The 17,909-nt window shown below is 49.0% G+C and overlaps 1 protein-coding gene across 3 annotated transcripts in view; it reads right to left on the reverse strand.

Annotated features, from left to right (window-relative positions):
* The window catches only part of tkfc (triokinase/FMN cyclase), a 119,625-nt gene that overhangs the window by 17,023 nt on the left and 84,693 nt on the right, over positions 1-17,909 (reverse strand). For all 3 annotated transcript variants that reach the window (XR_005461888.1, XM_038807519.1, XM_038807518.1), the window contains exons 12-13: positions 16,951-17,088; positions 12,524-12,630 (exon numbers count right to left, since the gene is read on the reverse strand). Coding sequence is in view for 2 of the 3 variants with exons in the window: in XM_038807519.1 (XP_038663447.1) it covers positions 12,524-12,630; positions 16,951-17,088 (245 nt within the window). In the remaining variant the exon portion in view is untranslated. The remainder of the gene's footprint in view (positions 1-12,523; positions 12,631-16,950; positions 17,089-17,909) is intronic.

Genomic DNA, 17,909 nt, shown 5'->3' on the forward strand with positions numbered 1-17,909 from the left:
ACAGCAACAGGTCGTCCGCATAAAGCGACACTCGAAGTTCCTCCCCACCCTGCACCAGGCTCCTCCAGTTCCCTGACTCCCTCAACACCATGGCCAGGGGCTCAATTGCCAACGCAAAGAGCAAGGGGACAGGGGACACCCCTGTCCCGTCCCCCGGTACAGCCGAAAGTACTCTGACGTCCTCCTATTCGTGGCTACACTCGCCATCGGGGCCTCATAAAGCAACCTCACCCAACGGACAAACCCCTCCCCAAACCCAAACCTTTCCAACACCTCCCACAGATACCCCCACTCAACCCTATCAAAGGCCTTCTCCGCATCTAATGTCACCACTATCTCCGCCTCCCCTTCCACAGCCGGCATCATAATGACATTGAGGAGCCTTCGTAAGTTGGTATTCAACTGCCTTCCCTTTACAAACCCCGTCTGGTCCTCGTGAATGACCCCCGGCACACAATCCTCTATTCTTGTGGCTAAGATCTTTGCCAGCAGCTTGGCGTCTACATTTAGCAGCGAGATCGGCCTATATGACCCACACTGCAGAGGGTCCTTGTCCCGCTTAAGGATCAAGGAAATCAGCGCCCGTGACATAGTTGGGGGCAAAGCCCCCCTCCTCCCTTGCCTCGTTAAAGGTCCGAACCAACAGGGGGCCCAACAGGTCCGCGTACATTTTATAAAATTCGACCGGAAACCCATCCGGCCCCGGCGCCTTCCCCGACTGCATGCTCCCTATCCCTTTAACCAGCTCCTCCAGCTCAATCGGCGCCCCCAGTCCCTCCACCTGCCCCTCCTCCACCTTTGGAAATCGCAGCTTGTCCAAGAAGCGCCCCATTCCCCCCCCCTCCACCGGGGGTTCAGACCGGTACAGTTCCCCATAAAAGTCCCAAAAGACCCAATAACATCCACTCCCTCCGCACCACCTTCGCAGCTCTATCCTTCACTCCCCCAATCTCCCTGGCCGCGTCTCGCTTTCGGAGCTGGTGTGCCAGCATCCTGCTCGCCTTCTCCCCATATTCATACACCGGCCCCTGTGCTTTCCTCTACTGAGCTTCCGCCTTTCTGGTGGTCAGTAGATTGAACCTGGCCTGAAGGCTACACCGCTCCCCCAGCAATCCCTCCTCCGGATCCTCCGCATATCTCCTATCCACCCTCGCCAACTCCCCTACCAACCTCTCCCTCTCCTCCCCCCTCTCCCTATGGGTTCGGATGGAAATCAACACCCCTCTAATCACCGCCTTCAATGCCTCCCAGACTGTCCCCACTCGGACCTCCCCGTTATCGTTGGCCTCAAGGTACCTCTTGATACACCCCCGAACCCTCCCGGCCACCTCCTCGTCTGCCAGCAGCCCCACCTCCAAGCGCCAGAGCGGACGCTGGTCCCTCTCCTCCCCCAGCCCGAGGTCCACCCAGTGCGGGGCATGATCCGAAATGGCAATGGAAGAGTATTCAGCATCCTCCACACTCGAAACCAGCCCCCTGCTCAGGACAAAAAAATCAATCCTAGAATAGGCCTTATGCACGTGGGAGAAAAACGAGTACTCCCTGGCCCTTGGCCTCGCAAACCTCCAGGGATCCACCCCTCCCATCTGATCCATAAACCCCCTCAACACCTTAGCCGCTGCCGGCCTCCTACCCGTCCGGGACCTGGATCGATCCAATGGAGGATCCAGCACCGTGTTGAAGTCCCCCCCCATGATCAGGCCCTCCGCCTCCAGGTTCGGAATGCGGCCCAGCATGCGCCGCATAAACCCCGCATCGTCCCAGTTTGGGGCGTAAACATTCACCAACACCACCCGCTCCCCCTGCAGCTTACCACTCACCATCACATACCTCCCGCCACTGTCAGCCACCACATTTAACGCCTCAAACGACACCCTCCTTCCCACCAGCATCGCCACCCCCTGATTCTTCTCATCCAGCCCCGAATGAAATACTTGGCCCACCCACCCCTTCCTCAGTCGGACCTAGTCCGCCACCTTCAGGTGCGTCTCTTGGAGCATGGCCACATCCGCCTTCAGCCCCATCAAGTGCGTAAACACCCGGGCCCGCTTGACCGGCCCGTTCAGCCCCCTCACATTCCAGGTTATCAGCCGGATCAGAGGGCTCCCTGCCCCCCTCCACTGCTGACTAGCCACAACCCATCCCCTGCCCGCCACTGGCCAGTGTCCTCCGCTCGGCCTGTTCCCCACGGCGGCAACTCCCCCCCCCCCCCCCCCAGCACCCCCTGCATACTCCAGCTTCTTCCTGGCCATTCCAGCAGCAACCCGGACCCCCCCCACCCAAGGCTAGGACCCCTCCTAGCCGCGCCCCTCCCTCCGTAGCACTCCCGTGAGCCAGCTAACTTCTGCTGACCTCGGCGACTCCCGCCACACCTCCGACCACTCCCCACGTGGGACTACTCCTCCTCCTTCGTGCCCATCAACTGGCCCTCCTCCCCCTCTCTCGTGCGGGAAAATAACAGCCAGCAAAGGCCCGCGCTTCTCAGCCCCGACCCCGCCCCAATCATCCCGCAGCGCGGGAAACCAGAGAAAAGCCCGCGCTTTCGCCATGCCCAGCCCCGCCTCCTCTAGGGCAACTCCCATTGCCAGTCCCCACCACCAGCTCCCCGCACTCCCAGTTTACCTCCCTGCCCGAACCCGTTCACCAGACCTATACAAAAAGACATAAAGACATCGCCCCACCCACCCTAAAGCCAACACACATCCTGCATTAAACAGAGAACCCCCCTCCAGAGAAAAAATTAGACACAGTTGCATTTACATACAAAACCCCCATCCCTGACCCTCAGTTTGAGTCCAGTTTCTCGGCCTGCACAAAGGCCCACGCCTCCTCCGGGGACTCGAAATAATGGTGACGGTCCTTGTAGGTGACCGACAAAGACGCTCCGCCCGCAACATGCCAAACTTCACACTCCGTCTGTGGAGCACTGCCTTCATCCGGTTGAACCCGGCCCTCCGCTTAGCCACCTCCGCACTCCAGTCCTGGAAGATCCGCACCTCCGTGTTCTCCCACTTGCTGCTCCGCTCCCTCTTGGCCCACCGGAGCACGCACTCCCGGTCAACGAACCGGTGGAACCGCACCAACATCGCCCACGGCGGCTCATTCGGCTTGGGCCTCCTAGCCAGTATTCTGTGGGCCCCCTCCAGCTCCAGGGGCACCTGAAAGGACCCAGCTCCCATCAACGAGTTCAGCAAAACGACCACATAGGCCGCCAGGTCCGACCCCTCCGTGAGGCCCAGGATCCGTAAATCTTTCCGCCTCGACCGGTTGTCCAGCTCCTCGAACCGCTCCTGCCACTTTTTATGGAGCGCCTTGTGCATCTCCACCTTCCCCGCGACGGCCGCGGCCTCATCCTCCCTTTCGGAGGCCTGCTGCTGCAGCTCCCGGATTGCGGCCCCCTGGGCTGTCTGAGTCTCCATCGGCTCTCTGGTGGTAACCTTCAACGACTCCAGCAACTCCACCTTAAGCTCAAGGAAGCAGCACAGAAGAGTCACCTGCTGCTCCTGCGCCCACTGCCTCCACTCCTTGAGGGCTCTGCCGGCCGCCATTTTGTTTCCCTTCCCCCGCTTTTCCAGGGGCGCTGCCACCGCTTTTCTGCTCACCCCACTCCTGGTCCGGACCATAGAACCCTGGGGATCTACTGCAGACCCCTTCCCACGTCGGGAATCGTCGAAAAAGCTCCGTTGGGGGCCCTGAAAAGAGCCCCAATGTCCGTTTCTAGCGGGAGCTGCCGAACCGCAACCGGAAGTCCCGAATCTTATATGTTTTAATAACTCGAATGAGCACAGGCTCAATCTGCTGAATCTTTCCTCATAAGAGAACCTTTCATCCCAGGCATCAGACCGTAAACTTCTTTGAACTGTTTCCAGCGCAGGAATATCCCTCCTTAAGTAAGGAGATCAAAACTTTACATAGAGATCTAGGGGTGATCTCACCAATGCGCTGTACAGTTGTAGCAAGACTTTCCAACTTTTATACATTATCCCTTTTGCAATAAGTTCAGTTTGTTCTCCTAATTGTTGCACTTGCATGCTAATATTTTTGTGATTCATGTACAAGGACACCCAAATCCCTCTGAGCTGGATGTCATCAGTGACATGTGAAAATTAACATTGTGTTTTCAGGTGATATCAACAAGGAACAGCATGTCAATGAGAAATAGTAGAGTGAAAGGGCAGATCCTTGGGGAACACCAATGGTAACTGTGCAGAGGATGAGGAGAAGCCATTACAAGAGATTCTCTGGCTCTGATTAATTAGCTAAGAATAGAAGCAAATGAGGACCATCACTCCCAGTTTGAAGACAATGCAGAGATCAAGAGAAGATGGAGGAGGTTTACCTTTGTCAGTCACATAGAACGTAATTTTTTACTGAATACCAACTCATTATTTCATGCTAATTTTCAGATGAATTAAAAAAGATAATTTCTTTAAATTCCAATATCCACCAACTAGTTTTAAGGACTAATTTAATCATGAGTGCCTTCTCCTAACCACAGTTCTTCAAGTGGATGCAAAATTTGTCGCATTAGAATGATTCAGTCAGCTGTTGTTTCAATTTACATTTAATGCACGTTAGAGAAAATGCTCACTTGTCCTTTCTTGGAGTTCAACCAGAGGTTGTACAATCACAAATATCTTCCTTCGTCCTAGTATCATTCCAACCAGTGTAGAGCTCCCCCCCCCCCCCCCCCCCCCCCCCCCAACTGCCCGATTCCTGTTGATTCTAATTTTACAAGGGTTCCTTGATGTCACATTTGGTCAAATGCTGCCTTGAGGTCAAAGGCAGTCACACACATCTCACCTATGGAATTCAACTTACCAGACTGTTTGGATCAAGACTGTAATGAGTTCTGGAGCTCATTATCTTGGCAAAATACAAACTGTGCAATGGTGACAAATTATGGGTGAGTTAGTGTTGCTTGGTAGTATAAGGACCCTCCTGATTAAACATGGTTTTCCCTTGTGTATTCCCTTTATTCTTTCCTTTTATAACCTTTGTGCCTGGACAGTTGCAGTGCCTTATGCCTTTCAGATGGACTGCACTTAAATTTTACAAGAAGCCGGTACAATGTGCTATTTGGTCTGGCCCAATATGACTCTTCTGGATGGACTTGGCTGGCAGCCTGTCAGCTACTTTAAGTTCCCGGGACATGACTAACTCTCAATGCTGATTGATATGGGCCATTCTAGAATGTTCTGCAACAGACAGTCTTGCTCTCATTAGTTAGTTTCAGTTTTGAATCATGGCACAGAGGGCCACAGTTCTGCCTTTCTCTCTCTTTTACCTGAAGGTCTGTGAGTAAAGACCTTTCTCTCTCTGCGAGACTGTTGGCAAGTAGTATCACTTTGATCAAGTGGCTAGAAGGCCAGAGCTCTGATTTCTCTCTCACCTGATATATTCTTTCCAAAGATCCAGGATTAAGACCTTTCTCTCCATAGTCAGTTTAACCTGCAGGAAGATCCAGTCCAGCACCAGCTGCAGGCGGAGGCGGCTGTTTGAAAACCTTTTTAAAATTCTCATGTTGAGAACTTCAGTTATTTAAGTGAGGTTAATAGTTAATCTGGTGGGAGCAAGTTAGAACTGAACAGACATGAGGGGGTTCTTCGTTGTGAAGGCCCAGGTCAATACAAATTAAAGTGACTCCCCAGAGGGGATCCCCTAGCCTGAATGTTCCAGCCAGAAGTTCCAAATCAACTGGTAGTTTCAGCAATCGGCGTCCTGGGAAGATAGCTGGCTACAGCGATCTCAATACCAGCAACAAGATACTTATCTCTTTTATTCCATTTTAATCCCTATCATTTTACCCCTTTCCCTTCCCCTATGTGTGTGTGTCTGTGTTGTGTATGTTTGGGTAGAGGGTGGGATGGTAAAAGGGGGGGGGGGGAAGTAATAGATTAGCTGGCTGATATTCTATGATAATCATTGCATGTCTTATCTCTATTGATGTTACAAATAAACAGGTTTTTCTGTGTTTCAATTACAAATCTGGTGCCTGTAAGTCATTAAAGGTCCAAAGATCTCAGAAACCATACACAAATGATTGGGTAATTCACTTGTGTTGGGACTGCTGGGCCTGTGGAGCTGGAATTGACCGTGCACTCGCCCAGAGTGTCATAACAATAGTACTACCAATGACACCTTCCAGCATTTGCTGATTACTGATAGAGAATAGACTGATGAGTCTATAATTGAGCAGATTGGATTTTTCTTACTTTCTGTGGACAGGACATATTTGGGAAATGTTCTATACTGTCGGATAACTGTTAGGGTTGTAGCTGCCATACAATATATTGGTTGCAGGCGTGGCTAGTTCTGGAGCACAAGTCCTCAGTACTACTGCTGGGATGTTGTCAGTGCCTTAACCTTGGCTGACTCCAGTGCCCTCCATTGCTTGATATCACATGGAGTTAATCAAATTAGCTGAAGATGGACTTATGTATTGATAAGGATCTCTGGAGGAGGCCAAGATGGATCATTTGTTTCATACTTCTTGCTGAAGATGGTTGCAAATGCTTCAGTCTTATCTTGCACTCACAGGTATGGACACATCATTGTTTAAAAAAAAGGATGTGCATTTAGTGTACCTAATTCATTTTTTTCCAATTAAGGGGCAATTTAGCGTGTTCAATCCACCTACCTTGCACATCTTTCGGTTGTGAGGGCGAAACCCACGCAAAAACTGGGAGAATGTGCAAACTCCACACAGACAGTGACCCAGAGCCGGAATCGAACCTGGGACCTTGGCGCCGTGAGGCAGCAGGGCTAACCCACTGCGCCACCGTGCTACGCTGGCTCCCATTATTATTTGATTATCCACCCCTATTCATGACTGGATGTGGCAGGGCTTCAGAGAATTAGGGCATGATTTAACTAAATGGGAACAAAGTCTCATAGCGAGCACGTTTAGCCACGTGTTTCCTGGCACTCACAGCGGCAAGAAACACAACAATGTAAAATGGCACTCGCATTAGATAGGAGGCCGCAGTGGAGAATGCACAGCCGATGCCGCACATAGCCCCATTTTGTACACTGAGGAGCTCCGCATGCCGGAACTCCTGTGTAGCGAGAGATCAGGGAGCCATTTTTAAATGGCGTCCCAATCTCGGTAGTCCCTGGAGTGATCCCCGACCCCCCCACCCAGTCACAACGCATTATGGGAGGTCCCTGCTCCCCTCCCCAACACCCGCAGAGGGTAACCCCCGGCCCGATCGACATCGCACAAAACAAATGCCAGCTTGGCAACTTGCCACCGTCCCTGCCAGATGGCAGTGCCACCTGGGCACCTTGGCAGTGCCAGGTGGGTACCCTGGTTGCACAGCCAGGGTGCTACCCTGCCCAAAGGGCATGCACCTGGGGGCCCCTCCACTACCCTGGGAGACCCCCACAAGTGCTGTTGACCATCGCTAGTTCAACCTTCTCCATTGCTAATCACATCAATATTAACATCGCAGCATCCTGCAACAATCATTAAATCCGGGGGGGTCACCATTAACCATAAACCTAACCAGACTAGCACATAAACACAATGGTTAAAAGAGTAGGTGAGAGGCTGGTTATTTTCCTGCAAATAAAGCACCTCTCAATGCACCAAAACCCGTCCGCAATCTACAAGGTACAGTTAATAAGGAAACGGCGTGTCGACATCGAGTAAAATAAAGAAACACAGGGCATAATTTTTCAGAAATATTGCCAAGTGCTGCAGCAAGTGTGAATTGTTCCGAGTTTCCTGGCGCACGGCCCAGCAAGACCGGCAAAACTATTCAACGTTAATTGGTCTACTTAACGAGGCCTCACGGGTTTCTCGCCCCGAATGCCGGCTTGTCTGCTGATTCGCCGGGGCCGCGGTCGCCAGCCCCCCGCTAACAACTTAGCAGCACTTAAGCTTCCCTTGCTCAGCCAACCGCAGCCAGCTCGCAACAATGGCGCTGAGGAGACTGGCCACAAGATTCGGGGATGCTAACGTAGGGTGGCTCCTGGAGGCCAGGAGGGATGTCCTGTTCCCCCGAGGGTCGTGGAGGGTGAACTACAAGGCAGCCAGTGCTGCCTGGGATGAGGTAGGCAGCTGTCTGCTTCCACCTCTAATGTGCAAGCTGGGGACAGTACTAGACGTAGTGGTATAGCTAGGAGGGCAAAGCACATCGAGGATCACTGAGGGCACCGGGGTAGGGGGGACGGGGTAGGTAGGGGTGAGGGGGAAACACCATCGGCAGAGTGGGGGCACATGCTGAACAATAAACATCTTTGTGCACAACCAGTAGGAAATCTCTGTCACTTTCTTCCGCAATGCATTGCCGCGTGCAGGTGAAGGGTGTGAGCAAGCACTCAGCAGACAGGCAGGGGACAGACTATGGCATAGATTGAGGAGCACCAGCTCGCTGAGGGTTATCATTACCCCTGTTCCCTCGACAGTGACCTATGGATAGTGCCGAAACAGTCCCAGCAGCCTGGAGTGATGTGACACATATCCCAGGAGGCTGGAAAATGGGGGTGGCGGGTGGATAAGAATATGACTATCGGGCCAGTATGAGGGCCTCCTGGCCCTCACCCCCACCTGTCCTGCAGCCTTGGGCTGGGCCTCAGGTTCCTCCCCAGCCTCGTCCTCCTACTAGTCCAGTGCCTCCTCATCATCCTCATCCTCGTCTTCCGTGGTGGCCACATGTTCCTTGTCATCAACCTTCAGCTCGTCGCCCTGCTGCTGTGCAAGATTGTGGAGGGCACAGCAAACCACAACAAAGCGGGCCACGGGCGGTGTACTGGAGGGCACCTCCGGAGAAGTTGAGGCATTGGAACCACATCTTGAGGAGTCCGATGCACCATCCAATGACAGTCTGGTTGGCTGCTTGGGCCTTAGTGTAGCGGGTCTGTGCTTCAGTATCCGGCCTCCGTACTGGTGTCATTAGCCAGGTCATCAGCGGATATCCCAAGAGCCAGCCGTTCATCCTGGGGTGGTCCTTGATGAGGACGGGGATGACCGACTGCCCCAGGATGTAGGTGGTGTGCACACTCCCCGGGTAGTGTGCATTATCTGCATCTGGTGTTCGTACACGAGCTGCATGTTGAGGGAGTGGAACCCCTTTCAGTTAACTTAGGGCACCCACCGCTAGATGGCCTGGTGAGTGCAGGGTAACATCCATGGCATATATGACTCCCTGGACCTGGGCACTCCGGTGATGGTGGAGAAACCTGCTGCCCGGGCATCCTGTTGGGTCTGGTCCATGTCAAAAACGATGTAGTCTTCCACCCTGGGCATACAGGGCATTTGTGACCTGCCGGATGCACCTGTGGGCTGTGGTCCGTGAGATACCACACAGGTCCCCACTCGAGCACTGGAATGATCCGGTGGCAAAAATGTTCAGAGCAGCAGTGACCTTGACAGCCACCGGGAGCGGGTGTCCTCCTCCTCCACGTGGTGCCACGAGGATATAGCACGGTGTCGCACCGTCTCCTTGTTTGGGGCTGACTTAGCACACAGCTAAATCGCTGGCTTTGAAAGCAGACCAAGGCAAACCAGTAACACGGTTCAATTGCCGTACCAGCCGCCCCGAACAGGCACTGGAATGTGGCGTCTAGGTGCGTTTCACAGTAACTTCAGGGGCTGTTTAGCACAGGGCTAAATCGCTGGCTTTGAAAGCAGACCAAGCAGGCCAGCAGCACGGTTCGATCCCGTAAAGAGGCGCCGGAATGTGGCAACTAGGGGCTTTTCACAGTAACTTGATTTGAAGCCTACTTGTGACAATAAGCGATTTTCATTTCATTTCATTTGAGGCAGAGCCTCCTGGAGCACGTGCTGTCTGTCATTTGTTCGAATGACAGCGGCGCCTCTACCCCCTGGGCCGTTGTGGGACTCCCCCCTCAGGGTCCCCCCTCGCCTGATGGGCAGCCCGGTCCTCAGGATGTAGGGTGGGGTCTGGCACATGGGCCGCTGCCTCAAGCATCTGCAGACGCTGCTGCTGCCGCCTTCTCCTGCGTCTGGCCACATCACGTAGCACCAGTATTACACGGGCAACTTCTGCGTCCAACATCCCTGCCATAGCATTCAATATCTGTAAGGCATTGGGAGAGAGTGTTAGACCAACAATCAGCAGTGGCACCCACCCCGGGACACTCCATTCTTCCATTGATATCCGGCCAACACCACCCTACTTGGAATGCGCTCCCCACATACCCCAGACAGCAGCTGGACCCCTCACCGGGCCCCAGACGCTGTACCCCGGACACCCGCTCACAACACCACCCGGACCGGGTGCTGGCCTCCTCCTCGTGGCACTCACCCACCCTACGGCTGTGGACATGTCACTGGAGCTGTGCCCCATCCCCTGCGTGTTCAGATGTTGGCTGCTGCGGATGCGGCGTTGCCTCCCGCAGTGTTCAGGTATACTGTCCAGGAATCACGGTCTGTTTGGAATGCCAGGAAATTACCCCCGTATGCTACATGGCCCGCCCACCCACAAGAATACACTTGGGTTGTATGAAGTGCTCAGTTAACCTCAATTGCCAATTCCCTATTGGCAATAGTCTTCAGCTGCACGGCCAGAGACCTCGGCAGCCAGTTGGGGTTCTGGGTGGTCCGGAAGCAGATGGACAGGGACAAAGGTTGCCCCCAGAACAGGTACACACGATCCAGGGATTGACATGATGGTGAAGCGAGTGGTTGGTTCTCCCCCCCCGCAAAACCCTCCAATGGCGGTCCCCTACCCCCCTGCTGAGGGTCCCCCACCCCCACAAAACACAGGGGCAGTAAGTCCAGTGCCACCGGGCTTTTTGCCTGTCAGCATCTTTGGGTGTGGAGGTGAGACCCATGCAGATAAGGGGAGCATGTGCAAACTCGACATGGACAGTGACCCGGGATCGAACCTGCGTCCTTGGCACCATGAGGCAGCAATGCTAACCACTGCGCCACTGTGCTGCCCGGGCATTCATGTATAACCTCAGCCGGTACGGGAATTGAACCCGCACTGCTGGCCTCGCTCTGCTTCACGAACCAGCTGTCTAGCCAACTGAGATAAACTCATTAGCATGTCCTGAATGGCTCCGGCAGTCGCAACCCCATTGGGACCATTCAGCCTCAGCACTTAGTCTCTCAAAAGGAGAACTCTGTCTAACATTTGTGTTCACGTAACGCAGAAACATCCCAATGCATCCCACTTCAAAGTGTGGCCATGCAGGCAGGTGGAACAGTTGAACCTCTCAACAGCAATGAGATAAATGAGTCGTGAAGTTGTTCCAATGATGAGGATTGAAAGGGAAAGAAATTGGCCAAGACACATTTACTGCCCATCTGTAATCTTTAGGAATGTACCTTTGATGCTCATCTTTGAATCACTACAACTCTTGTGCTGATGTTTAGGTTAAAAACCCCAGAATTTTGTAATTGGTATCTGCACACTAATGTATATTGTTACTGTTTACAATGCCAAACAATAACTCAATAAAATTGTCTGTTAAAAAACCCCCCAGAATTTTGATCAATTGAAGTGAAGGAACAGTAGAATATATCTGGGAGAGCTGTCTGATCATCTTGAATTATCCCATGAAATATTTCACAGTTTTCTAAACAGCACTCAGGGTTTTGTTTTAACATCTCACCTGACTGTTTTGCTGCAGCTTTGTTACTGTAATCTACCTGACAATATTGAGCATTGTTAATACAAGTCCTACCTAACTGAATACCTCTCAACCACTTTGTCACTAAGTAGACAGGCTGCAAACTCACACCAAGACCTCCAATTTACCATGTAATTCATATTTTTTACCAAAATGCCCATTTGCTCCTGTTCCTTCATTGTCACTATGTCAATATCCTTGACCATACAACATCAAGGGAGTGCCGTCAGCACAAAGACTGCAACGATTCAAGGAGAAAGATTGAAAATAAAGATTATGAAGAGAAAATAAATGTGTCCTTTTATTGTTACACATTTTCAGAAAAGAAATAAATAACTTAAGTCTCTGGCAACGCAGCATTTCTATATGCATTGTGCTGAATGTCATTGTAAATTATGTGCTGAAATCCTGTAGTAGGGTTTGATCCCTTTGACTCAGAGACGATAAGACCAATTGAGCCAAATTAACAAACCAAAGTGAAAAGCAAGATATAAAGTAAGTGAGGGAGTAGTGGTTAGCTTGTACAAAGTTAACTTTTACAAACTAGATGACCGTAAGAGGAAAGAAGGTCTAAGGTAGGCCGTATAAGTTTGAGTTCCGCAAAGAAAATATGTTGCAGTAGGAGGAAATATGATGATAATTACATAATACATCTGCATTTCAACACAATTTGGTTTCAGGAGGAAGAACTCAGTGTTGTACAATGTATATACAGTTGACAATAAACAGGTGAACTGCAAACACTTTTCAGAAGAACATGTCTTGAGCTACCAAAAGCTTGGCTGAGTTACATGATTTACTGATAGTCTACAAACAAATAAAATGAATGTTTTAATGTGGTTCTTTTAGCCCAACCATTCCTTGCTACTGTTCTCTCTGCATGTTGGTTAGAAATAGAATCATCATGTGGACTTACTGCTCCTGTTGTTCCACCCATATGGTCTCGTGTCAACCTGCCTAGGCACAAAAGGAGCTGATGACCATTGCCAGGAACTGCATCAGATGTCAACAAGTTCTTAATGGCTGAATGAAAAAGATTCACAGATATCAGGAGGTTTTACAAACAAACTCCAAACTCATTATTGTAAACTAGATAGATGGTAGATTAGATATATAATCACCATCGGCAATTTAGCATTCAATTACATAAATTATTTTGCTATGAGGTTATGCCCCATTACTTTTGGAAATATGATTTTTCAACATTCAACTGACTAAATTTTGCAATTTTAACAGAGTCAGGACCAATTTCTCAAAAATGTAACAGCACATTCCAAGGTGAAGGTGAAAAACCAACAAATCATCCTCAGGCGAGTGTGGGGAAAAGAGACATTTGCTATAATCTGGACTCTCATCAAAAGTCTCAACGATATACGGAACAGGCTTTAAAATTGCAAAGTACTGGATATTTGGGACACACCCAAAAGGTCTTGGACATGCACAATGGGTGAAAGATTTGAAGGCAAGGCTACCAGCTATTAGAGAGATTGAAAGTGACACAGGCGGTGTCAAGAAAGTGTTCAGCAGAGGAAGCAAGCTGAGGATTGCTCTCTCACTCCTCTCTTTTTTGGAACAGGAGTGTTGCCTGGTTTGAGAAGCCAACTCTACAAAAAATCTACCAACATGTGTGTACGTGCTTCTCATTGCTCACAACTTCAATAGTTAAATACATGTAAAAGGCATATTCTCATCAAAAGGATGCTCAAACCCTTTTTGCGACTGAGGAGGTTAAATAAAGGGGAGCCAGTTCACCTCTTCTCACCTAGTCATAACAAAATTGGAGGTTCGCCCAGTATTGTTCCCATAGGCTGAAAAGTAAACTGTTCCTCAAAAGCAATTTATTAACTGCAATTCAACTTTGCCCATTTAAATCCCAAGTTTGAAGAAGAACAGGTGGACACCGTCATTGTCTCTTTCAAAAGGTTAGCACAGCAGTTAAAGTAGACAGCCCAACACTGGTGCTGCTGTTGCAGAGTAAGCTGACAGAAAGCTCACAAGGTTTACTCCCTCTTGTCTGCGGAAAGTGCAACAAACTGTGAAGCAGCAAAAAAAGAGCCAGTTAGTAGGGAGTTATACCATCAGAAATTCTGTACCCTCAGCAAATAGCCTGACCAGACATACCTGAAATTTTAATGTCTTAAATGTCTTGACCAGTTGAGGCCATCTACAAAGACCCTTGCAAAATCATTCTCCGTGAGGTGTTCCAAACCTCCATACACTTCCCGATAAGAAATTCACATGGAAAGCATGGACCATGGCTGATGATTATGAGCTGGTCCACAAACTCGCCCCAAAGGAAACCCTTTCCATGGCACCCTCTGCCAACTGAGAAGGATAAAAGGTGAGAAAGTAATTGTAAACTGAGCATCCATGGGAGAGATAAGCTAGCTGGAACACAGTGGGCCCTCATCTGGTCAGAAAGAATGGTGTTAAGAAGAGGATTGAGGCCAAGAAGTCTATGTGATTTAGCGGTCTCACACCTTCATGTTGATTGCAGGAGGGTTCAGTGTCAGGAAAACAGTTAAGGGATCTATATTTGAATTGTTAAATAATAGAAATAAGGTATAGATTTAAGTGGGTTTAATTTAGTGGTTCTGTATAAAAGGAGTAAAGCCCGAGGAAGTTCATATTAGTCAAAGGTGTTTGTAGGTGTGGGGATTTGGACAGTTCAAACTGTGCTTCGATTGTGCTCACAGAGGATTTGGTGTCATGGGAGTGTCCCTTTAGGTAATGTTTTTGTCTTATCACATGGCTTTAATGTTGGCATTGTGTGGCTGGGGCTGGGCTGTGGCTCTGGGTATTTACTTTCGTTTTTGAGTTGGGACCTGGGCTGTGGCTCTGGGTTTTACTTTCGCTTTGAGTTTGAACTGGTTTGTACAGGAGTTTGAAAGAAGATATTGTTTCTCTACCTGCATTTTAAAAGCTGTTTCCAGACTGCTTGATAACTTGAAAATAAATAATTGTTTTCTGGAAGAAATTCAAATCTGCTGTGTTGGAAAGGACATAATAGCATCCAAACCAGGTCTTGAGTGCTGTGTGCTGGGCCACACCGTTGATAAGGGTTTTATGGTTTATGGGATCTTGTTATTAAACTGGAACAGCTTAAGGGGGGAAATTTATTTAGGGTTATACATAGAGTACTGGAGCTGTGTGGGGTATTTATGTTGGTAAAAATGCTCACTGTGTGTTTATAAAAATGTTAACTAAATTTGTAGTTTTTGATTAAAGTGCTTAAGGCCTCTGTTGAATAACAACTGAAAGACAGGCCCTTGTGCTCATCGTAACCAAAATAAATAACATTGGTGAAAAAAATGAACAAGCGGAGAAAAGGATGATGCCCATGCAGACATGGGGAGAATGTGCAAACTCCAAACGGACAGTGACCCGGGGCCAGGATCAAACTCGGGTGCTCGGCGCTGTGAGGCAGCAGTGCTCACCACTGTGCCACCCCAGGGTTGTGTGTTTTAACTGAATTTATCGCTGTTGGTTATAGGAGCTGCAGAAGGAACATCCCCCTCAGCTTTGCTGAAATAAAATCCATACCCTGGAATGATGGTTAAGAAAACAAGTGCAAAAATCTAAAGAACAGGTAGTAAAGGCAACTAGAGAAATGAAGAGAGTTTTTAAGAAATCTGAAGTTGAAGGAACAAAGGAAACTGGAACAAGAACAGGATACTGTTCAGTAAAGCCTCAGATAAAGTTGAAAAGAAATTGGCCCATGAAAGACCAGAAAGATATTTGAAGTAGACCTGTACGACTTCCTGTGTTTGGAGAAGATAAAATATGAGCTAAGGCGCTCTGCATATGGGTTTGAGAAAAGGTGGGGTATGATTGTGACCATGGTTGACGAGCTGTACGTCTCAGGGGGTGAGGGGTGGGGGGGTGGAAAAGGGGAAACATTTGTACAAACTGAATAGTTGATTGCTAGGAAGTATGTTTCCCAGATTGTTGATTTATTGTAATCTGTTTTGATACATGTTTGTAATAAAGTACATTTCAAAAAAATAAATCTCTCAAACAGCTATGAAAATGCAGACAGATTCCAGGGCCCAAAGCTTGAAGCCAGCAGACTATGTGCCTGTGCTCCTACCAATACTGGGTGAACCCCGAACAGCTAATGGATCTGTGGGAACCAGACACAGGTCACAGATGTTCTCCTTCGAGGAATGTATATGTGGAGAGTTTCAAGGTAAGTGTTACAGCTGTAATTCTTCTCACTGCCCCTGTCTGGACTGCTCGCTAGCTTCCAGATAGCAGTCTCTTTTCTGGGGCCAGAGGGAGGGGGGGGGGGGGGGGGGGGGGGCGGTGGTCTGTGAGCGGGTCACTTTAGGTAGGGGGTTCCTATGGGGGGGGGGTTGCTATTACATGGGTCCTTGTGGGGGTCTCCCTTTACAGGCATCCCTGGTGGGGTCCCCATTCCATGGATCCCTGGGGGAGGTCACCCTATTACAGGGGTCCTGTGGGGGTTACCCCCTTGGCCCACTGCGAAGTCCACTACGCCAGAGCCACACTGGTAGACACAAGTGCTTCACACCCTCATGACTCCCAGCCGAGGGGACTGGAGAATCACAGGGGCCAGAGCATAGGGTGCCGGGTCCATTTGCATTCATTTACATCCCCCGCCGGTGCACAGTCATGGATCTTGTTCCCGCCACAAGCACTAGGGTTGGAGCATTGTAATCGTGTCAGCCCAGCCTCGATTCCGATGTTGACCCAGTGCCCGATTCTCCATCCCGTTGGGGAACGCAATCCAGACATACTGGGATGGAGAATTCTACCCAAAAAGTGGTTGTTTGGATGAAATATTAAAGCATACCCTGTCCCTGTACAACAGTATTTGGCAAAAAGGAAAAACTAACTTTTGGAAAATAACTGAGATGTTTAAATATTATGCATAAAATTATAGTCCTGAGCTACTGGGAAAATAAAGTTGTCAGTCGATGAGATAGGTTGCATATTATCCATAGCACAGATTATAGACATTCTGTGAATGGACTGAAGTGCTATTTCTCATTCTCATAGCAAAAAATATTTGGTGCTCTACAGCATTACAAAATCAATTCAATCACTCAAAGGAAGCAAAGCATGAGGTGTAGAAATTTCCTTATTGTATCATGGGGGGAACTGAAAGAAATTACCAGAGAGCTTTCTGAATCAGTTGTTCAGAGCCATTAGTCAATGTAAAGATATCTCTCTGAGGAAGGGACTAGGTCAGTGAGTTGGAATAATTTACTTTTCGTTGAAGGTCAACATTTAAGCCCCACATTCCTAAATCATCCAGTTGCTAACATTTAAGCCAACGTTTATTTCTAAATTCTGAGTTGTATTCTTTCAGTAACTGACCTTGTGCTGCCCTTGCATGTGTAACACCACAGTCACCATCTCCTGCTTCCCTATCCAGTTCATTCAGTTCTTCCTCCATCTGAAGCAGAATGGTAGAGATCATGTCTAATACAGATCGCGCCTTATCCACAAAAGGACCTGTAAAGCAGTTGAAATTAAATGTAAGCCTGAGTTTCAAACCTTTTTCATTGTAACTTTCTATATGTACAATGCTACACCCTTGTTTAAAAATGTGTAAGGACAAATCCAGCAACGGCCTGTTTAACCTTGTGGTGAGAAATCACTTTGAGGAGAATATGAAACAGAATTAATAGTTACTTGGACAAGTGTGAATTAATTAGGAAAGGAGAGCACAAATTTGTGGCAGATTATGTTTAACTAACTTGACTGAGCTTTTTGATAAGGTAACAGAGATATGGTTAATGAGGGTGATGTAGTTGACGTGGTATATATATTGACTTCCAAAATATATTTGATTAACTGCCAGCAAAGTTGAAGCACATGGAATAAAAGGGGCAGAGGCAGTATGGATACAAAGTTGGCTGAATGACAGGAAACAGAGAGCATGGTGAATGCTTGCTTCTCAAATTGGAAGAAGGTGTAAAGTGGGATTTCCCAGGGGTCAGTTCTAGGATCAATTATTTTTTTTTAATGCATATTACGGATTTAGACATCGATGTGCAGGGTACAATTTAAAAATTGGCAGATCGCACAAAATGTGTAATTACTGTGAGGATGTTAGTTGCTATTACATGGGTCCTTGTGGGGGTCTCCTATTACAGGCATCCCTGGTGGGGTCCCCATGCGAAGTCCACTACGCCAGAGCCACACTGGTAGACATCAAGAGGGCAGAGAGTGCGGACAGGTGGCATAGAGGGAATTTAATATAGAGAAATGTGAAGTGATATGCTTTGACGAGCAGAACGAAGAATGGCAATATAAAATAAAATATACAATTC

The sequence above is a fragment of the Scyliorhinus canicula genome, chromosome 9 (genome assembly GCF_902713615.1).
Source record: "Scyliorhinus canicula chromosome 9, sScyCan1.1, whole genome shotgun sequence".
Classification (NCBI taxonomy): Eukaryota; Metazoa; Chordata; class Chondrichthyes; order Carcharhiniformes; family Scyliorhinidae; genus Scyliorhinus; species Scyliorhinus canicula.